Source organism: Argopecten irradians, chromosome 4 (genome assembly GCF_041381155.1).
Source record: "Argopecten irradians isolate NY chromosome 4, Ai_NY, whole genome shotgun sequence".
Lineage (NCBI taxonomy): Eukaryota > Metazoa > Mollusca > Bivalvia > Pectinida > Pectinidae > Argopecten > Argopecten irradians.
Window position 1 is genome coordinate 3,167,266 of NC_091137.1, and position 26,427 is coordinate 3,193,692.

Consider the following 26,427-nt stretch of genomic DNA (forward strand, 5'->3'; position numbering starts at 1 on the left):
TTTTATTAACAAAAATAATTAAAAAATAAAAATTATGTTCAAAAGATGGACACAAGGGGTCCCCTTGCCACATACCCAAAGCAATTTTAGAAAATATCATTTCAGGACCTTTATGCCTTTTTAAAACATACAAAATAAATAAACAACACATAAAAAGTAATTATGTACCTAGACCTTTAACACTGCAAAATTTGAAAAAAAATCGGCAAGTGGGCGGATTTTGCAACCCCACCAATTTGTCCACCTTTGTCAAAGTAAAATAAACCCGTAACCCCAGATCGAGATGGATAAGAATGACATAAAAATGGAAAAAATTCAATATGATTTATTCAGTATGCACACTTTGATTGATTTTAAAACAACATAAATCATAACTTGTATACGGGTTTGGATCATTCATCTTTCCTTGATATTTAATTGCGTCAATGCAACTTCATGTGTGATCTACAAGGCACTAAGACAAACCAGTAATGAATATATAACTGTTGTTGATACGTTACATTATCTTAACTGGCATTACCCTCAAGGATGCATACGACATAAAACCAGAGAAACGTTAGTGACACTCACAATTGTAGTGCTTGATAACTTCTTTAAAAGTTTAAAGAACAAAATAGATTCCATACATATTATCAAAAATATATTGGTTACATAAGGAATCAAGGTATTACAAACTCAGACGTCATGTCATATATGGGTGTCAATGATGAGCACTCAAAACCATAACACGTGCACATTTACTTGTAATGTAGTTATCAGCGTTATTCTATATCAACACTACTCTTGATATCGATTACAAAAACGCCTCACATGGAAAGGTCAATTTTCATTTGTTTAAACCAGGTGTATCTTTTATGTTTCAAAAATTTTACAAATGCCAATATTGGTTTGAGAACACACGTGTTACACTATGTTTAACATTCCTTATGAACAGCAAAACGATTACAAAAATGTTTGTTAGTACAATGGGGATGTTTTAAAACATTTCCACCTACATCCCGTGTAACCATTAACGCGCAAACATTTAGTACTACTTTTTCTGGTGCCACACCATAGTAATTTTAAACATTTACATATTCTTGCTGGCGTTATAGACTATCTAAATCCGTTGCCGAAGTATATACTTCCAGTTCTTTTTCAATTATATTTCACTGATTGTCAATATTTTCATAATAAGTAAGTAAGTTCATTCAATGCTTTAATTGTCACTCGCACGGTTGATAAAATATTTTTTACACTCAGTTTTAAAGGTTTATTTTTTATCAATGTGAATTCCCATTAAAATGTTGTTTGCGCTCTAGGATCGCCCATTAATTGTCGTTTGTAGGCGTCCGAGACGTTGGCTCTCTGTCGCGCTTGTGGTCTCTAGTCAAGAATTTCTTCTGGATTACTATTTTGAGGCCTCCGAAATTGGCCCTTGACGGTAGTGTTGGGGTGGGAAGGACTCGAATCTGTTTCTTTTCGGGATTGAATGATATGATGTCTTGATGGACATTGCCGGAACTTTCACCTCCAATGACCAGTATGGAGCCATTGTGATGGACCAGTCCAAACCGGCGCCTATTAAAGTAACTGAGCGTTTCGATAGTACGGCACTTGCCGTCGTCAGCCATTTCCACAATGCTACCGTCCGTACACACTACAAATAACTGTTTCTCTAACACTATTGCTTTTGCCATTTTGCATTTAGAAGGCATTCCCGATAGAAAACTTGAAACTCCGAGTCGTGTGTCGAAGCACTGGACAGCGTCTGTTTCTTTATCATCGGAAAGTATACCGCCGAAGACAAGAATCTTTTCTTTGGACACAGCTGCCGTCATAGACCGCACCGCTACCTGGAGCTTTCCCACAGAAGACCACGAACGTGTTTGAATATTGTATTCATCAATGGATGACAACGTTCTCTGGGATTCCTCTTTAACGTTATCGTCAAAGCCACCGATGACGTAGATGGAACCGCCAACTGCAACCATGGCATGACGTCGCCGTCCTTGATTCAATGACGTACATCGATACCAGTCATTGTTTTCTGACCGGTATCGAAGAAGAACGTCAAGTCTCTGTGAACCTCCAGATACAAAAATATCGTTACCATAAGCACACGTGGCGAACTCGCGTCCCAGAACGATTGGCAGCTGTGTGAGAGTACACCAGCGTTCCTGATGGAAGCTGTACGCCAACAAGTCTGATACTTTGTCTCCTATAGCGTTATAGCCACCTATAATCACTAGTACTTCTTCAAGGTTAGAAAATTGCCGAAAGGCAATCCGCGGGGAATTGAACTCAGGGCGGCGAGCTAAAAGCATTTGATAACTAATGGCCTCTTTGACTATTTCCCTACACCGCGGACTATCTGTAACGATTTGCATGGGCTCTATTTCATGCAGGAGGTACTCTGATCCTAATAGCGGAAGTCTAAGATGCTCAAACAGACGAATTGTTTCTTCTTTCCTCTCTTGTGGTTTGGCATTGTACCAACGAAACACGGCGTCACACACGACTTCTTCGTTCGCCACCATTAAGTGATCGTCAGTAATGATTGAAATTATGTCATCAACATCGAGCCACAGGAAGTCATCAGATCGACAAATGTCACTAAAATGTTCCATAACCAGAGCCCATGCCTTCTGCGATAATTGTGGACATTCATGCGACTTGCCGAGTTTCCATGCACCAATGCAATTCTCTGCACAAATATTTTCCAAGAGAAACTGTTCACACTTTTCATGCAGATACTGAACTTGGAATAACGCTGCGGCTTTAATCAATTCCTGGACATTGTCAACGGTTACTACGCTTTTTCCAGAATAGATAAAATCTAAGATGTGTTCGAAAATGTCTTTATCAATGTTGTGTAATGTCACGACACTGTCTAAGGATTCACGCATACCTGAGGAAAACATGGCGTCAAAGTACGGAGAGATGGCGGATAAGACGGTCTTGTGGCAGTGGAAGGTTTTGTCCTCCACTGTAATCTCCACGTCCGTGTGTCGTCTGCTCTGGTACATGTCCTCCAGGGACGTGTGGATAAACATGGCCAGGTCCTGTCTCCAGTTGGCAGGCATCTTCGCTCTGAAATATACAACACAGCAACTGAAGTATCACGTCCAAAAACTACTGTCAGTACATACACAACATACACATAACTTCCTAAAAATTGTCCGAAAGAAATATTGACACGAAAATGTCCAATAATTGATTCGAATTTGACATCAGCGATTTTTTTTATATATACTTGAGGGCGTTGTCAGGTAAGCTTTTTAAATTTGTTTTACATGACATTGGCTTTCCGATTTAATTCAGTTCAGTTTCAGATCATCCTATATACTTCAGGGGTTACTTTCAATATCGCTAAATATTCACCACTAGACTATTTTAAAGTATAGGCATGAAAAGACTTCAACTGAAGACTACAGATAGAGAAACGCTTAACTTCATAGCCACACAGTCGACTATAGTGTACCGTTATTTTATTCTTTTGATCAACGTCAAAGAACCAAACCACACTTTTGCTAACGTGACGCTGCCCAAATTGGAACACTTTTTTGAAGTTAATTATAAAAAAAGAAAATCTTACGAGTGCTTGAATCCAGTTTTTTTCTTAACACTCAACATATAAATGCCATTGGTTTTAAGTTCATGATTTTTTATATGTCAGCAGTGCATATATTTATAAATAGAGAGCGTTGAACCATGCCTGGTCCAGCCCTGTGTTACAGCAGGTTTGAGTACACCTTTTAAGTATGGTTTGATTTTTAAAAGTATAGATATAATAAAACATGTTTAAACTCATTTAAAGACAGTTCAAACTTTTTTTATTTGTTTAAGTCACAAAAATATTCCATTCAGCAATAGTTTTTGTTGTTTTGAAATATATGATGTGTTTAGGATTGTCGCACGTTTTCCCGGATTTTTTCCTCACCATTTCATTATTATCATGCCTGAATAGAGATGATAAGCATCAGGAACGACAATAACATAAGACAATTGTCACAGTTACTACTCAGCACCTGATGTTTTCTTCAGAACAATTATTGTTAGTTTAGAAAATCAGAAAATTTTGTTATTACTTATTTTAAAAGTGTTCACTTTTGAGTATCGTTCAAATTCGGGTAGAGTCACGTTATTTGCCATGACACATTCGAGGGGTGGATATAACGACAGTGATTACATACATATGTATCCCCTGGGATATTGAAGATTTTTTCAGATCAGACTTTTGACCACTATGATAATTTATTGTGAATTTCAAGCTTGTGTAGTAGATAGAAAATGAAGATGTCATCGATCGACCAGATCGATATCTGGGTAAAGATGAAAGGGTATGACTGGATAACGTGGATTTCAATGATAAAATTTTAAAAGAACCTCTTCTTTTTTTTGGATTTCAATGATTAAGTTTTAAAAGAACCTCTTCAGAGAAGAAACTAAAGGTAAGTTTAAAAAAAATAAATGCATGTATATGGTTTTATGCCCAATATACTAAATAAAAATTCATGTAAAAAATTAATATAACATGTGTTAATAAATGTTGAATGTAGATGCGAATGTTAGAAAAAGAAGAAAATGAAACGGCCATAATTAACAATGGAGGAGTTGCCTCTATAGCAAGTATTCACTACATTATATATTCTTTTTGGAAACAATAAAAACATTAAAGTTCCGTGTGACCGGTTAACCTAGTTATGTCGAAGCTTTAAAAATTTATGATAATTAAGTTTAGTCATACAAGCGGAACCGAAATATATGACAAGGTTAAATACATAGCAATTATACTTCATTTACAAACAGAATTATTGATAAGGTGGATAGATAACCACGCGACTCGTCAATATAACAGAGAATGAAACCATTGAGGGACACGAATCTAGGGAGATCAGGATGAACAGGAAATGACATTTTTGGAAGTACTAAAATCAACCTTTCATATAATGTAAGATATTCTACGTGAACGGATTGGTGGGATTAAGTCCGTAAAACGTAACTGCTTTTGGAAATCAATATACTAGATAAATTGTATATGTTTTCTGAACAGTGGAAATTCATTTTGAACTTCTTAATAAAACAAAAACTGATATGAAACACGCAATGATCAATAATCATTTGTTTGAATGCATACGTCAGTTCTTTTTCTTTTTAAAATTAAAAAGTAGAATATACAGAGCACATTTACTTTCTAAATCGATTTAAACGTATTTCATGTTTATGTATTATACAAAGCATGAAGAAAACGATTTGTTCGTGTATAGGCGTGCATTTCTCGGAGTAGGTCGTGTTCTGTGAATAATTAAAAGAGGACGTTCATTATACATATATAGTATATATCCACCCGACCCGATGGGATCACGTGAGTTATTTATAATGGATAGGCCTAGATGAAGAAAGAAGTACATTTGCAGACGGAGCTTGGCGTGTTAGCAGAGACACACCAGTATAAAGACTGAGTATAGAGACACACCAGTATAAAGACTGAGTATAGAGACACACCAGTATAAAGACTGAGTATAGAGAACATTTATGGAGGCAACTTCCATTTTTAACATTGATGATAAATAATAGAATATTGGTATGCATGCAATTTAGTTAAAATAAGTTATATTCAAGTGTTCCACATTTTGAAACAACAATTACTCAAAAGCAGAAAGCAATGGGGAGTTACTTTTACAGTATTCAAATAAGGACCATAAATTAAGAAAACATTTGTAACTTATAAAAAAAATACTTAAAACTAAAAAAAAAAAGAAAATAGATAATTAATAAACTAATGAGTGAAATATAAATATTTACCAAAATCGAAAAAAATCACATATTCAAATGAAGGCAGATAGCTTAAGTTTTTAAGGTAAGACAATAACGCGTATTCAATTTGTCTGCAATCCTGGGAGAATTATAGGACCATAAAATTCCCCAAGAAGGCATTCTAATGCTTAAATAGAAGACACACTTTGAATCTGTATCGACCCTAGTGTAGTTGGTAGTGTTTATAATGTATACTAGTAATGCCTCATCAGTTATGCTGATCAATAACAACACATTAGCTGGATATTAGGCAGTTGTGCGCGGATCCTTTCCTCACGTCCAATTACATTTAAAGCAATCGATGTAATGGCTAATGCGTATGACGATGTGAAACTGAAGTCAGTGCACACAGAAGTTGAAATATGCAAGGCAATTTTAAAATGCATGATATTGACATTTTAACGATCGATCTGTTCATTCACCTCTTTGCAGCCTCGAACTGAATACCTTTGGCTAGCGCAGTATCACCTCTCTGTATCTAAAAACAAACAATAAAGCACTATCAAGGTGCTATTACCTACATCATTTACATAACACAGGCCTGTAATGATTTTTATTAGATATATAGATCTAACGTGTGATATCGGTCATATTAGGTAACTATAGGCTGATAAAAACGAAGTATATCAATGTCAATGTTTAGAGGTTGACATTGCAAATCTGGTAACCTAGCTATAAATAGACACAGGGAATTCCCTGTCCCTTCCACATTTTTGACCAATCAAAATAGAGCTTTTCTGATCATTTAGCAAAAGTCCTAATATCAGCAAACATGAAAGACGACAGCGCAATAGGAGTTAAAAAATGTTGAACACATGAAGCTGTATGTTCGAAGATTATATTGTGAAGAAGCATAGCAAAAGTACTAAAGAGCATACTGAGGATATGTAGGTGAAGATTTTCCTTGATATTTTGTTCAATTATAGTCATTGTTTCAAAATTGTTTCAAATAGCAAAGCTTGTATTATAGGCACCGTTTCATACAACAACACAATCATTGACATTTTGTAGGTTTATACGAGGAATTGTTAAACTTTTGAAAGTTCATATTTTCATCTGCTTTTGACCTCTGATCGCACTATAACATCCTTAATGATTTTTTTCAAAGAAATCAATACGCCGTAAACCAATACTATCATCATCATCATCAAACTTTATTTCCTCCAGGTGGAGATACAATATAAATCGACATAAAAGAGAACAAAGAGAGAAGTTCAATTAGTATAAATAGAAGAGTAATAGGCAAGCCATTACTCTTTTAAGTGAATTTTTATCAATGTCACTTTCACGGATGGAATAAACGCAAAGCGTTCAAGATGAACCGAGCCGATTTCATCAGGTATGTCTTTCTAGCAGCATCCTGGAAAGGGACTCCTGCCGTTTCGCCTAGAAGGGTTCCAGCAAATGAAATGTCATTTTTGCTTATGATAGTGGTGAAGACACTGGGCCCAAATTCAGTCATGATTTCCTGCAGAAACCTGTCACGGAGAGCTCTGGAATGATCACAGCTAGCACAGAAATGAACTATGGCGTCGTGGAAGTGCTGAAGGCACAGAACACACACTATAGTATCATGGGTGACTGATAATGTCAACATGGAACACAAGGAGTAGATTACCTGAACATCCAATAAGGATGTTGCTGCTTGCAACATGACGCACGGTTTGTAGGATGAATGACACAGCCGAAACATCTCAAAATCTGAATCATTTGTCATACGGACTTTCAAGGCCGCGTTTTCAGTAGATGATATTGCGGTATTCACTATTGATTTCCATTTACATTTAGAGGGGAATGAACATGACCTGAGGTACGTGTCAAGATATGAGAGTAGCTGGTATCTTTGAAGGACTCCAACGATATCTGGAAGGTATCCTTTGCCACAAGAAGATTCTGGTTTTACAATTTGTACATTCAAATAGGAATACAATCGTGCGGTGAAGATTCGCTTGACTAAAAACGACTGTTCTAAGGATATCAGTTTCTGAAGGAAACACAACTTTCTTCTGTCAATTTCGGCAGATATACGAAATAATCCAAGCATGGGCTCGATCATGTCCGATCTTGATCGCCGGTGTACACAAAGAATAAGTTTTGCTGCGTAGTGTTGGAAACGAGCTAGTTGTGAAAGATCGCTCACACTCAACTGCACCCAATGTTCGCATCCATAGAGAACAGATGGCAAAACCTCTTTTTTGTACAAATTGGTCTTGACGAGCGGATTAATGAAATTGGATGGGTCAATGCCAATGATCGAGTGGATGGTTCTTCTTCCTTTATCACACGCCGCGCGAACACGTTCCACGTTGGACATTCCGGCTGATACTAGAGTTCCAAGATGAACTTGAGAACAAGTTATACCTATATCGACAGGACAATACAATACAAATACAATTCGGATAATTTATAAGTTGTTAGAATTTGTCTTCTGCCCAACCCTTTAAATTAAATATCAAAATTGATATTGTCACTGGAATGAAATATATCGCTTTTATGTTCATCGCAAAACCTTTTTTTACTACCGTAACGAAAAATTCAATAAAAACTGCACTCATTATTTGATGTTTTAAAATTTCAGTTCTGTGATCAATCTCATTATTTTAGTTTGACGTTTCACCTCCCAAACAATATCGGATGATATGTGATATTGATATGTATATTGACCTAGTCTGTAAGATCCTTTTATGATATAGAGTTTACACATACACTTATCAGCATCATATCTAGACTAAATATACGTGGTACAATCAGTTATAGCATCATATCTAGACAGATACGAGGCATACTAGACAGAATCACATATTTGGATTATGGGTACATCAGTTTATTTAATCATTGCAAGACAGATATATCCGATGTTTCATTGATTTCAAACAGAAGATATTACGATGGGTACAATCTGTTATAGCATCACATTTCGACAGATATTACGATGTGGTACAATCAGTCTATATCATCACATCATCTAGAAAGATATACGCATTGGGTACATCAGTTATAACCATCACATATAGGACAGTGATATACGATGGGTACAATCAGATAAACATCATAGCTAGGGACAGATATTACGACGGGTACAATCAGTTATAACATCACATCTCGACAGATATACGATGGGTACAATACAGTTAGAGCATCACATCTAGACAGATATTCGGATTGAGTACGAATCCAGTTATAACATCTATAGCTAGACAGATTATTCCGACTTAGGTACCAATCAGTTTATAACATCATATCTAGACAGATTAATACGATGGGATCACAATCAGCAAAGCTAACATACATCTAGGACAAATATACGTTGGGTACACTCAGTTAAAGCATCACATCTAGACATATACACGATGGAGTACAATCAGTTATAGAATCCACATATAGACAAGATACACAGATGGGTACAATCAGTTATAGCATCTACATCTAGACAGATATACGAGGGGTTCTATCAGTTATAAACATCACATCTAGACAGATATACGAGGGGGGTACAATCAAGTTATAGCATCACATCTAGACAGAATATACGATGGGTACAATCAGTTATAGCATCACATCTTAGGACAGATACACGATGGGATACAATCTGTTATAGCTAGACATGAATTACGATGGGTATATAACATCACATCTAGACAGATATACGATGGATACAATCAGTTTATAACTTCTTATCATATCTAGACAGATATACGTTGGGTAGGTACAATCACGTAGCTTATATCGCTAGACAGGATATACCGATGGGTACAATCAGTTATAGCTAGGACAGATATACGATGGGTACAATCAGTTATAACATCACAATCTAGACAGATATACGATGGGTACATTCAGTTATAGATCTATTCACATTAGAGAGATATACGATGGGTACAAATCAGTTATAGCATCTTATCTAGACAGATATACGAATGGGTACAATCAGTTATAGCATCATATCTAGACAGATATACGATGGGTACAATCAGTAATAACATCAACATCTATTGACAGATATACGAGGGGTACAATCTATGTTATATATCACATCCAGGACAGATATACGATGGGTAATATCAGTTATAATTCATAACATCTAGTTAATATCAGACAGATATACGATGGGTACAATCAGTTATAACATCACATCTAGACAGATATACGATGGGTACAATCAGTTATAACATCACAGTTATCTAGACAGATATACGATGGGGTACAATCAGTTATAGCATCATATCTAGCATATACGATGGGAGACAGATATACGATGGGGTAGCACAATCAGACAGATATATACACATCAGTAATTAATCATATCTAGACAGATATACGATGGGTACAATCAGTTATAGCATCATATCTAGACAGATATACGATGGGTACAATCAGTTATAACATCACATCTAGACAGATATACGATGGGTACAATCAGTTATAGCATCACATCTAGACAGATATACGATGGGTACAATCAGTTATAGCATCACATCTAGACAGATATACGATGGGTACAATCAGTTATAGCATCATATCTAGACAGATATACGATGGGTACAATCAGTTATAACATCACATCTAGACAGATATACGATGGGTACAATCAGTTATAGCATCACATCTAGACAGATATACGATGGGTACAATCAGTTATAACATCACATCTAGACAGATATACGATGGGTACAATATCTGCAATCAGTTATAGCATCATATCTAGACAGATATACGATGGGTACAATCAGTTTATAACATCACATCTAGACAGATATACGATGGGTACAATCAGTTATAGCATCACATCTAGACAGATATACGATGGGTACAATCAGTTTAATAGCCATCACATCTAGACAGATATACGATGGGTACAATCAGTTATAGCATCACATCTAGACAGATATACGATGGGTACAATCAGTTACAGCATCTTATCTAGACAGATATACGATGGGTACAATCAGTAATATAGCATCACATCTAGACAGATATACGATGGGTACAGAACAATCAGTTATAGCATCACATAGCTAGACAGATATACGATGGGTACAATCAGTTATAAGCATCACCTCTAGACAGATATACGATGGGTACAATCAGTTATAGCATCACCATCTAGACAGGATATACGATGGGTACAATCAGTTATAGCATCATATCTAGACAGATATACGATGGTACAATCAGTTATAACATCATAGTCTAGACAGATATACGATGGGTACAATCAATGTTTAGCGATCAGGTACAATCGATAGACGAGGTATACAATCAGTACATATAGTATCACATCTAGACAGATATACGATTGGTACAATCAGTTATAACATCATATCTAGACAGATATACGATGGGTACAATCAGTAATAACATCACATCTAGACAGATATACGATGGGTTACAATCAGTTATAAGCATCACATCTAGACAGTATATACGATGTATACAATCAGTTATATTCAGCATCACATCTAGACAGATATACGATGGGTACAATCAGTTATAGCATCACATCTAGACAGATATACGATGGGTACAATCAGTTATAACATCACATCTAGACAGATATACGATGGGTACAATCAGTATAGCAACATCTATCAGATATACGATGGTACAATCAGTTATAGCATCACATCATACAATATACGATGGGTACAATCAGTTATAACAATCACATCTAGACAGATATACGATGGGTACAATCAGTTATAACATCGGATGGGATATAACATATCTAGACAGATATACGATGGGTACAATCAGTTATAACATCACATCTAGACAGATATACGATGGGTACAATCAGTTATAGCATCATATCTAGACAGATATACGATGGGTACAATCAGTTATAAGACATCACATCTAGACAGATATACGATGGGTACAATCAGTTATCACATCACATCTAGACAGATATACGATGGGTACAATCAGTTATTATAAGTATCACATCTAGACAGATATACGATGGGTACAATCAGTTAAACCATCACTATAGGACAGATATACGATGGGTACAATCAGTTTAACATCATATCTAGACAGATTATACGATGGGTACAAATCAGTTTTATAAGATCACATCTAGACAGATATACGATGGGTACAATCAGTTATAAGCATCACATCTAGACAGATATACGATGGGTACAATCAGTTATATAGCATCATAGACATCTAGACAGATATACGATGGGTACAATCAGTTATAGCATCACATCTAGACAGAATATACGATGGGTACAATCAGTTATAGCATCACATCTAGACAGATATTACGATGGGTACAATCAGTTATTAACATCACATCTAGACAGATATACGATGGGTACAATCAGTTATAAGATCACATCTAGACAGATATACGATGGGTACAATCAGTTATAGCATCACATCTAGACAGATATACGATGGGTACAATCAGTTATAACATCACATCTAGACAGATATACGATGGGTACAATCAGTTATAGCATCACATCTAGACAGATATACGATGGGTACAATCAGTTTATAACAATCAATCTAGACAGATATACGATGGGTACAATCAGTTATAACATCATATCTAGACAGATATACGATGGGTACAATCAGTACTATAACATCACATCTAGACAGATATACGATGGGTACAATCAGTTATAAGCATCACATCTAGACAGATATACGAATGGGTACAATCAGTTATATAACATCACATCTAGACAGATATACGATGGGTACAATCAGTTATAAGCATCACATCTAGACAGATATACGATGGGTACAATCAGTTATAACATCACATCTAGACAGATATACGATGGGTACAATCAGTTATAGCATCATATACGATCTACAAACAGATACAGATATACGATGGGTACAATCAGTTATAGCATCACATCTAGACAGATATACGATGGGTACAATCAGTTATAGCATCACATCTAGACAGATATACGATGGGTACAATCAGTTATAACATCACATCTAGACAGATATACGATGGGTACAATCAGTTATACGATGGGTGCAATCAGTTATATCTAGACAGATATACGATGGGTACAATCAGTTATAGCATCACATCTAGACAGATATACGATGGGTACAATCAGTTATAGCATCACATCTAGACAGATATACGATGGGTACAATCAGTTATAACATCACATCTAGACAGATATACGATGGGTACAATCAGTTATAACATCACATCTAGACAGATATACGATGGGTACAATCAGTTATAGCATCACATCTAGACAGATATACGATGGGTACAATCAGTTATAGCATCACATCTAGACAGATATACGATGGGTACAATCAGTTATAGCATCATATCTAGACAGATATACGATGGGTACAATCAGTTATAGCATCATATCTAGACAGATATACGATGGGTACAATCAGTTATAACATCACATCTAGACAGATATACGATGGGTACAATCAGTTATACCAGCATCACATCTAGACAGATATACGATGGGTACAATCAGTTTATAGCATCACATCTAGACAGATATACGATGGGTACAATCAGTTATAGCATCACATCTAGACAGATATACGATGGGTACAATCAGTTATAGCATCACATCTAGACAGATATACGATGGGTACAATCAGTTTATAGCATCACATCTAGACAGATATACGATGGGTACAATCAGTTATAACATCACATCTAGACAGATATACGATGGGTAACAATCAGTTATAATAGATCACATCTAGAAGATATACGATGGGTACAATCAGTTATAGCATCACATCTAGACAGATATACGATGGGTACAATCAGTTATAGCATCACATCTAGACAGATATACGATGGGTACAATCAGTTATAGCAGCATATCAAGACAAAATATACGATGGGTAACAATCAGTAAATAACATCATATCTAGACAGATATACGATGGGTACAATCAGTTATAGCATCATATCTAGACAGATATACGATGGGTACAATCAGTTATAGCATCACATCTAGACAGATATACGATGGGTACAATCAGTTATAGCATCACATCTAGACAGATATACGATTGGGTACAATCAGTTATAACATCACATCTAGACAGATATACGATGGGTACAATCAGTTATAGCAATCACATCTAGACAGATATACGATGGTACAATCAGTTATAACATCACATCTAGACAGATATACGATGGGTACAATCAGTTATAGCATCACATCTAGACAGATATACGATGGGTGCAATCAGTTATATCTAGACAGATATACGATGGGTACAATCAGTTATAGCATCATATCTAGACAGATATACGATGGGTACAATCAGTTATAACATCACATCTAGACAGATATACGATGGGTACAATCAGTTATAGCATCATATCTAGACAGATATACGATGGGGTACAATCAGTTATAAACATCACATCTAGACAGATATACGATGGTGTACAATCAGTTATAGTCATCACATCTAGACAGATATACGATGGGTACAATCAGTTATAGCATCACATCTAGACAGATATACGATGGTACAATCAGTTATATCCATCACATCTAGACAGATATACGATGGGTACAATCAGTTATAGCATCACATATCTAGACAGATATCGAGCAACAGCTATAACATCATATCTAGACAGATAACGATGGTACAATCAGTTATAACATCACATCTAGACAGATATATACGATGGGTACAATCAGTTATAACATCACATCTAGACAGATATATACGATGGGTACAATCAGTTATAACATCACATCTAGACAGATATACGATGGGTACAATCAGTTATAACATCACATCTAGACAGATATACGATGGGTACAATCAGTTATAACATCACATCTAGACAGATATACGATGGGTACAATCAGTTATAGCATCACATCTAGACAGATATACGATGGGTACAATCAGTTATAACATCACATCTAGACAGATATACGATGGGTACAATCAGTTATAACATCATATCTAGACAGATATACGATGGGTACAATCAGTTATAGCATCACATCTAGACAGATATACGATGGGTACAATCAGTTATAGCATCACATCTAGACAGATATACGATGGGTACAATCAGTTATAGCATCACATCTAGACAGATATACGATGGGTACAATCAGTTATAGCATCACATCTAGACAGATATACGATGGGTACAATCAGTTATGGCATCACATCTAGACAGATATACGATGGGTACAATCAGTTATAACATCACATCTAGACAGATATACGATGGGTACAATCAGTTATAAGATCACATCTAGACAGATATACGATGGGTACAATCAGTTATAGTTATCTAGACATCACATCTAGACAGATATACGATGGGTACAATCAGTTATAGCATCACATCTAGACAGATATACGATGGGTACAATCAGTTATAGCATCACATCTAGACAGATATACGATGGGTACAATCAGTTATAACATCACATCTAGACAGATATACGATGGGTACAATCAGTTATAGCTAGACAGATATACGATGGGTATAGCATCATATCTAGACACAGATAATACGATGGGTACCAATCAGTTATAACATCACATCTATCTAGACAGACTAGGACGATACGATGGTACAATCAGTTATAGCATCACATCTAGACAGATATACGATGGGTACAATCAGTTATAGCATCACATCTAGACAGATATACGATGGGTACAATCAGTTATAGCATCACATCTAGACAGATATACGATGGGTACAATCAGTTATAACATCACATCTAGACAGATATACGATGGGTACAATCAGTTATAGCATCACATCTAGACAGATATACGATGGGTACAATCAGTTATAACATCACATCTAGACAGATATACGATGGGTACAATCAGTTATAACATCACATCTAGACAGATATACGATGGGTACAATCAGTTATAGCTAGACAGATATACGATGGGTACAATCAGTTATAACATCACATCTAGACAGATATACGATGGTACAATCAGTTATAACATCACATCTAGACAGATATACGATGGGTACAATCAGTTATAGCATCATATCTAGACAGATATACGATGGGTACAATCAGTTATAGCATCATATCTAGACAGATATACGATGGGTACAATCAGTTATAACATCACATCTAGACAGATATACGATGGGTACAATCAGTTATAGCATCACATCTAGACAGATATACGATGGGTACAATCAGTTATAGCATCATATCTAGACAGATATACGATGGGTACAATCAGTTATAGCATCACATCTAGACAGATATACGATGGGTACAATCAGTTATAACATCACATCTAGACAGATATACGATGGGTACAATCAGTTATAGCTAGACAGATATACGATGGGTACAATCAGTTATATCTAGACAGATATACGATGGGTACAATCAGTTATAGATAGACAGATATACGATGGGTACAATCAGTTATTCAGCATCATATGACAGATATACGATGGTAAAATCAGATTAGACGATATACGATGGTACAATCAGTTATAGCATCATATCTAGACAGATATACGATGGGTACAATCAGTTATAACATCACATCTAGACAGATATACGATGGGTACAATCAGTTATAGCATCACATCTAGACAGATATACGATGGGTACAATCAGTTATAACATCACATCTAGACAGATATACGATGGGTACAATCAGTTATAGCATCATATCTAGACAGATATACGATGGGTACAATCAGTTATAGCATCATATCTAGACAGATATACGATGGTACAATCAGTAATAGCATCACACATCTAGACATATATACGATGGGTACAATCAGTTATAGCATCACATCTAGACAGATATACGATGGGTACAATCAGTTATAGCATCATCACATCTAGACAGATATACGATGGGTACAATCAGTTATAAGCATCATATCTAGACAGATATACGATGGGGGTACAATCAGTTATAACATCACATCTAGACAGATATACGATGGTACAATCAGTTATAACATCACATCTAGACAGATATACGATGGGTACAATCAGTTATACCATCACATCTAGACAGATATACGATGGTACAATCAGTTATAGCATCATATCTAGACAGATATACGATGGGTACAATCAGTTATAGCATCAGTTATCTAGACAGATATACGATGGGTACAATCAGTTATATCGACAGATATACGAAGGTACATCAGTCATCATAATCACATCTAGAAGAATATACGATGGGTACAATCATTTATAGCATCATATCTAGACAGATATACGATGGGTACAATCAGTTATAGCATCACATCTAGACAGATATACGATGGGTACAATCAGTTATAGCATCACATCTAGACAGATATACGATGGGTACAATCAGTTATAGCATCATATCTAGACAGATATACGATGGGTACAATCAGTTATAACATCATATCTAGACAGATATACGATGGGTACAATCAGTTATAACATCACATCTAGACAGATATACGATGGGTACAATCAGTTATAGCATCACATCTAGACAGATATACGATGGGTACAATCAGTTATAGCATCACATCTAGACAGATATACGATGGGTACAATCAGTTATAGCATCACATCTAGACAGATATACGATGGGTACAATCAGTTATATCTAGACAGATATACGATGGGTACAATCAGTTATAACATCACATCTAGACAGATATACGATGGGTACAATCAGTTATAGCATCACATCTAGACAGATATACGATGGGTACAATCAGTTATAGCATCACATCTAGACAGATATACGATGGGTACAATCAGTTATAGCATCATATCTAGACAGATATACGATGGGTACAATCAGTTATAACATCACATCTAGACAGATATACGATGGGTACAATCAGTTATAATATCACATCTAGACAGATATACGATGGGTACAATCAGTTATATCTAGACAGATATACGATGGGTACAATCAGTTATAACATCACATCTAGACAGATATACGATGGGTACAATCAGTTATAACATCACATCTAGACAGATATACGATGGGTACAATCAGTTATAGCATCATATCTAGACAGATATACGATGGGTACAATCAGTTATAACATCACATCTAGACAGATATACGATGGGTACAATCAGTTATAGCATCACATCTAGACAGATATACGATGGGTACAATCAGTTATAACATCACATCTAGACAGATATACGATGGGTACAATCAGTTATAACATCACATCTAGACAGATATACGATGGGTACAATCAGTTATAACATCACATCTAGACAGATATACGATGGGTACAATCAGTTATAACATCACATCTAGACAGATATACGATGGGTACAATCAGTTATAGCATCACATCTAGACAGATATACGATGGGTACAATCAGTTATAGCTAGACAGATATACGATGGGTACAATCAGTTATAGTATCACATCTAGACAGATATACGATGGGTGCAATCAGTTATATCTAGACAGATATACGGTGGGTACAATCAGTTAAAGCATCATATCTAGACAGATATACGATGGGTACAATCAGTTATAACATCACATCTAGACAGATATACGATGGGTACAATCAGTTATATCACATCTAGACAGATATACGATGGGTACAATCAGTTATATCTAGACAGATATACGATGGGTACAATCAGTTATAGCATCACATCTAGACAGATATACGATGGGTACAATCAGTTATAACATCACATCTAGACAGATATACGATGGGTACAATCAGTTATATCTAGACAGATATACGATGGGTACAATCAGTTATAACATCACATCTAGACAGATATACGATGGGTACAATCAGTTATAACATCACATCTAGACAGATATACGATGGGTACAATCAGTTATAACATCATATCTAGACAGATATACGATGGGTACAATCAGTTATAACATCATATCTAGACAGATATACGATGGGTACAATCAGTTATAACATCACATCTAGACAGATATACGATGGGTACAATCAGTTATAACATCACATCTAGACAGATATACGATGGGTACAATCAGTTATAGCATCACATCTAGACAGATATACGATGGGTACAATCAGTTATAACATCACATCTAGACAGATATACGATGGGTACAATCAGTTATAACATCACATCTAGACAGATATACGATGGGTACAATCAGTTATAGCATCACATCTAGACAGATATACGATGGGTACAATCAGTTATAACATCATATCTAGACAGATATACGATGGGTACAATCAGTAATATACATCACATCTAGACAGATATACGATGGGTACAATCAGTTATCACATCTAGACAGATATACGATGGGTACAATCAGTATAGTATCAATATCTAGGACAGATATACATTGGTACAATCAGTTATATCTAGACAGATTATACGAATGGTACAATCAGTTAAAACATCACATCTAGACAGATATACGATGGGTACAATCAGTTATAGACATCACATCTAGACAGATATACGATGGGTACAATCAGTAATATAGCATCATATATACAGTTATAGCTGACAGATATACGATGGGTACAATCAGTTATAGCATCACATCTAGACAGATATACGATGGGTACAATCAGTTATAACATCACATCTAGACAGATATACGATGGTACAATCAGTTTATATACGATGGGTCAACATCTCATCATTAGACAGATATACGATGGGTACAATCAGTTATAGCATCACATCTAGACAGATATACGATGGGTACAATCAGTTATAATACATCACATCTAGACAGATATACGATGGGGTACAATCAGTTATAGCATCACATCTAGACAGATATACGATGGTACAATCAGTTATAACATCACATCTAGACAGATATACGATGGGTACAATCAGTTATATAACATCATATCTAGACAGATATACGATGGGTACAATCAGTTATAAGCATCATATCTAGACAGATATACGATGGGTACAATCAGTTATAACTATCATGAGAACATCACATCTAGATCAGATATACGATGGGTACAATCAGTTATAACATCACATCTAGACAGATATACGATGGGTACAATCAGTTATAACATCATATCTAGACAGATATACGATGGTACAATCAGTAATAACATCACATCTAGACAGATATACGATGGGTACAATCAGTTATAGAATCACATCTAGACAGATATACGATGGGTACAATCAGTTATAACATCACATCTAGACAGATATACGATGGGTACAATCAGTTATAGCATCACATCTAGACAGATATACGAGGGGTACAATCAGTTATAGCATCATATCTAGACAGATATAGGATGGAATACCAGACAGAGAGGATTACTCGAAACAAAGTTTGTTTCGAGAAGTCGGGACCTGGGTGGGGATTGAGACAAATGACAGAAGCTATTAGATAATTCCAAACAAATTCAGCTTCACAGGTTCATCAATTCTGCTTCATGAAATGTTTTAAATCGATTGCTAACAAATTTTCAAAGGATCCTTTGTGAAAATTAAACTTCTTTTTTTACACGCATAATTACATAGTTTCTTTCGAATCATCAGAATGATTTGCTGCGGATATATTATACTAATACATTGTACTTATCTGTATGTATTTATCATTTCTTTAAAAAAACATATAGTTGAAGAGAATTTATTGAAAGGAAACAAACGATATATTTATATAAATGTGATATAGTGCCAAATGCTTTGCCCATATGAAGTCTGGAGCGTTTGTCTGTCATGCAATGTGCCGATAACTATTTCTAATATACTGTCTACTGTAACACAGTAACGTTACAGTCTTAATGAGAGAACACGAACAGGGCAAATGTTATTTGCCATACTTTAGCCTGAAGAATTTAGAATTTCCATTTATTTAAATTGGGTATCACTATGATAATTAGATACTTCTCCCCCAAGAACAGGTGATAGATGCATATCAATCAGGCTTCATTTGTTGTTTTAAGCGTTTACATCGCACGTTATGGCAGGTCTACTGGTCTGATTTAACTCGAAGGGGATAATGGTCGACACTAGGTTCTCAAAGAAACTTTTTTTTCGCTAATTAGTAAATACATGATGAGACTACTTCATGTGGGAGTTATGGACATCTAAGTGATCTTGACAACAAATCACTTATCGGCATGATACAATGTAAACACCATTAATGATGCATTGGGTATCGGGTATAGTTTATGCTTATCATGGATATTGATTTCATTATTTAATACCCAGTGTTTACGGATATGTGACGCACATGATGAAACATTTCCTTAATGTTTAATGGGCATAACGTGATTCATAGGTCATTTTTATCATGTTTTATTATGTACTTTGCAGGTGTTTATATATAAAACAATTGATTTGGTGCTGTTACGTGGAAACATGTTAATGTACACTCCATCATAAAGAACACGCCACCAATTCGAAACAATTATCTGATATTCTCTAGTTACCGCTACAATTTAAGTAAACATCGTTTAATGTTTCCTGATATTATCATACCAGTATCATAGCGATAATGTCAATGATCCCGACGGTTATTGCGACGGCAACAATACTAGTATTTTACATATCTTAAACGCATGTACATTGTGTCATTATATGCGTTTTTAATATCAGTGATCAGACATTGCATATGCTATTCGATTTAAATCGGCAATGATATTGATTTTTCACAGGTTACTGTAATTGTAGGAAGGCGAAACTGTCTGTCAACAACACACCGTTTTATACATCGACTGTAACTTCCATGGCAGGGCACATATACAGAGGTTACAGTCAGATCCCTCATTTGCTTAAGTTTTATAACTTACATTTAAATTCTTAACTATGCATATACAATATAACATTATAAGACATACGATTTATACATTGCAGAAAAACATAAGCCATCACACCCATTACGCTTTCACACACACTCACACATTCTTGGTATAAAATGATCCTTACATTAGCTTTTGTAGTAGAGACAGTGTGTGTGTGTGTGTGTGTGTGTGTGTTGTGTGTGTGTGTGTGTGTGTGTGTGTTGTGTGTGTGTGTGTGTGTGTGTGTGTGTGTGTGGAATACTAATTCTAGCATCTTTTTCATCCTTTGGTGTATAAACTATAAAGTTATTTCATATAACAGGGGTATTAGATTTTACATATTCAGCTGTATCACTATTGTAGCATAGGTTTGCGATAAAATACTGGATTTCATTACTGATTTAGTAATTTGCCACAACTCACTAGAAGGCATTGACTTATCTTGAAAAGATTTTCTTACGAGTGATCAAATCATTAAGTTTGGTAGTTCGAACTAAGTTGTAACTTAATTTTAAGGTTTCCCAGAGTGTTTATCAATTTGTATTTGATTTGCTAGTTATCCACGATTTATCATTTGGACGTATCGTAATAATTTTAGATGGAATAGAAATGATGTTAGATAATTAATACATATAGTATCAGTGAACAGCTTTATATATTCATAAGAGTAAAGGTTTTGTATCATTTAATCCCAGTTTAATTACATTCCGGGTCTTTTCTTCTGGTGTTTATAATATGTTTATAATTAATCAATCCACTTCTAGGCCAAGCCTATGTATTTTTTCACCAATTTCAAACAGTGATTTATCATTCAAGTGGGGCTTTCAAGATTACAGTAAAGTCCTGGATATATCATAAATAAATTATAAAACAACTCCACAAGTCATAGAATCGGTGTCAAAAGGCAAGTATTCTAATGTAGCGACATGAGTTATATGCCAAGTATTCTAAGGTAGCGGATAACTTACATGACAAGAATTTTGATGTAGCGACATAAGTTATATGCCAAGTATTCTAAGGTAGCGAATAACTTACATGACAAGAATTTTGATGTAGCGACATAAGTTATATGCCAAGTATTCTATGTAGCGACATAATATATGCCAAGTAATTCTAATGTAGCGAATAACAAGTATTGTAATGTAGCGACATAAGTTATATGCCAAGTATTTAATGTAGCGAATAACTAAATGCACAATTAATGTAGCGACATAAATATGCCAATATTTAATGTAGCGACTAACTAATATGCCACAGTATTCTAATGTAGCGACTAATAACTAATCATCCACATATTGTAATGTAGCGACATAACTAATATGCCAATATTGTAAATGTAGCGACATAACCAATATGCCACATATTGTAATGTAGCGACATAACTAATATGCCACATATTGTAATGTAACAATAGCCACATATTGTAATGTAGCGACATAACTAATATGCCACATATTGTAATGTAGCGACATAACCAATATGCCACATATTGTAATGTAGCGACATAACTAATATGCCACATATTGTAATGTAGCGACATAACTAATATGACATAACCACATATTGTAATGTAGCGACATAACTAATATGCAATACATATTGTAATGTAGCGACATAACCAATATGCCACATATTGTAATGTAGCGACATAACTAATATGCCACATATTGTAATGTAGCGACATAACTAATATGCCACATATTGTAATGTAGCGACATAACTAATATGCCACATATTGTAATGTAGCGACATAACTAATATGCCACATATTGTAATGTATGTAGCGACATAACTAATATGCCACATATTGTAATGTAGCGACATAACTAATATGCCACATATTGTAATGTAGCGACATAACTAATATGCCACATATTGTAATGTAGCGACATAACTAATATGCCACATATTGTAATGTAGCGACATAACTAATATGCCACATATTGTAATGTAGCGACATAACTAATATGCCACATATTGTAATGTAGCGACATAACTAATATGCCACATATTGTAATGTAGCGACATAACCAATATGCCACATATTGTAATGTAGCGACATAACTAATATGCCACATATTGTAATGTAGCGACATAACCAATATGCCACATATTGTAATGTAGCGACATAACTAATATGCCACATATTGTAATGTAGCGACATAACTAATATGCCACATATTGTAATGTAGCGACATAACTAATATGCCACATATTGTAATGTAGCGACATAACTAATATGCCACATATAATGTAGCAATAACAATCCACATATTATGTAGCGACATAACAATATGCCACATATTGTAATGTAGCGACATAACAATATGCCACATATTGTAAGTAGCGACTAACTATATGCCACATATTGTAATGTAGCGACATAACTAATATGCCACATATTGTAATGTAGCGACATAACTAATATGCCACATATTGTAATGTAGCGACATAACAATATGCCACATATTGTAATGTAGCGACATAACTAATATGCCCACACATAACAATATGCCACATATTGTAATGTAGCGACAATAATGCACAATAATGCCACATATATTGTAATGTAGCGACATAACTAATATGCCACATATTGTAATGTAGCATATATGCATATTGTAATGTAGCGAAATAACCAATATGCCACATATTGTAATGTAGCGACATAACTAATATGCCACATATTGTAATGTAGCGACATAACTAATATGCCCATATTGTAATGTACTAATATGCCACATTTAATGTAGCGACATAACCAAAATGCCGCATATTGTAATGTAGCGACATAACTAATATGCCACATATTGTAATGTAGCGACATAACTAATATGCCACATATTGTAATGTAGCGACATAACTAATATGCCACATATTGTAATGTAGCGACATAACTAATATGCCACATATTGTAATGTAGCGACATAACTAATATGCCACATATTGTAATGTAGCGACATAACTAATATGATACATATTTTGATGCATTGTCATAAGTTAAATGCAAAGTATTCTGATGTAGCAACATGATTATAACTTATATGCCACGTGTTGTAATTTAGCGACATAAGTTATATGTCACGTATTGTAATGTAGCATTAGTATTTTAATATAACAACATAAGTTACATGACCTATACACTATCATGATGAGATGTTAAAAATTATGAAAATGAAACGAATTCACAAGTTCAATTTTCCTTTGACGACACTCTTACGACATTTGTTTACGCTGTAGTGATTGTAATGCATAATTCATCAAACTTTAGGTATACGTGTGTAAACGATGTCCAACAACCTGCTAGATCACCCTTATTGCTGTGTCATGGTGGAACAATTAACATAATGGGTATTTACAAAGGTATCGAGCTCATTCCCCAGACATTCAATTATTTAGCAGGATATTGGTCTCCTATTGATTCGTTGATAGAATTGATCATATCTTATGTATTAGTGTGTAGCTGTGATATGCCAATCAGACTCTCCTTAGGGGGATGTCTAGTATGTAGGTCAATCCTAGGGACACTGCATCAATATGCAAAGCTTATACTAAATAAACAATCGTATAACTGTATAACCTACTTATTGTAATCGATAAAATATATTAAGATCGCGCTTTTAAAGAATCCGTTCATATCAGTAATTTGAGACACAAGAGAAATGTTTTGGTAGACTGTTAAGGAAAAAATTAGTTATGATTTGTGATAGGATAGTACATGTGTCACACTGTGTAATTATAGGAATGCAATGCAGCAAGCAAAGAGTAGACATTCGAACCCTAAGAGCAAATCGTGTTTGTCTCTGGTATAAGCTACCACCACATAAATGAATGGGTGGCGAGAAAGGAATTACCTCGAAAAGCATATTGAGACGTGGCGAAAAACAAATCTGACCTAGATTCAACAAGGGGCGAAATTAATATAAAATATATCAGTTCGTAAAGGGAATCAGACCTTATATTGAACAGGGAAACAAATCTAACGTCGCCTATCCCAGAGTATTTACCAGCCTGTATTTCTCCGGTTTTTGTCTCTGTACAGCGGCAAAAATAATAACGACAATACGTAGACACATGGTTCTAAGAGTAGAAAAACCAACAAGTGTGATGGTATTACCAGTCAGGCGTACTTACCTGTAGTACGCTTGTAGGTATCACTCTGGTACAATGTCTTCCATGTCTGTGGAATGGCTGCTCCAGTCAGTCTCTACCACTGTCGGGTATTAGTGTGAGTTCAGATAAAACTGGTTTTAACAGACTATCATCAGTGCTAATAAAAAGACAATAGTTAGTTGTCCGTCTAAATAGTATCACGAACCCTCACCGACTCCTCAGGTCGAAGTTGAGTAAAATGTATACTGTATTCCTGCAGCACATATTGATCTGTATAGTTTACGCTCTTGTCGCGATCGATTTCATGGTGAATGCTCTAAACGGGTAGATTATGGACTCGGTGAGGTATATAGGGAATAATCTACACAACTGAGTGATGAAACAGGAATTAGGTCATTCCAGGACAGTGCGTAGTCATTTCTGGACTGGTGGTACGGACATCGGGAGACAGGTAGTAACGATACAGACATAAGTCATAACAGGACATTCTAGAACAGGTGCTAACGTAACAGACGTCTAATGGCAATAGCAGACGATACAGGTATAGGACATTCTAGAACAGGTGCAAACGTAACAGACGTCTAATAGCAATAACAGGACATTCTAGAACAGGTGCGAACGTAACAGATGTCTAATGGCAATAACAGACGATATAGGTATAGGACATTCTAGAACAGGTGCGAACGTAACAGACGTCTAATAGCAATAACAGGACATTCTAGAACAGGTGCGA

The 26,427-nt window shown here is 35.4% G+C and overlaps 1 protein-coding gene across 1 annotated transcript; it reads right to left on the bottom strand.

Annotated features, from left to right (window-relative positions):
- Positions 1–310: 310 nt before the first annotated feature.
- LOC138320379 (kelch-like protein 24) lies at positions 311–26,229 on the bottom strand. Its single transcript, XM_069263311.1, has 2 exons — positions 25,716–26,229; positions 311–3,072 (listed from the first exon to the last, which is right to left on the bottom strand). Exon 2 carries the CDS (start codon positions 3,063–3,065, stop codon positions 1,311–1,313), a length of 1,755 nt encoding a protein of 584 aa, XP_069119412.1. The 5' UTR covers positions 3,066–3,072; positions 25,716–26,229; the 3' UTR covers positions 311–1,310.
- Between the last annotated feature and the right edge of the window lie 198 nt (positions 26,230–26,427).

Coding starts and splice junctions, on each gene's coding strand:
- LOC138320379 (XM_069263311.1), bottom strand. CDS start 3,065: ATGCCTGCCAACTGGAGACAGGACCTGGCCATGTTTATCCACACGTCC.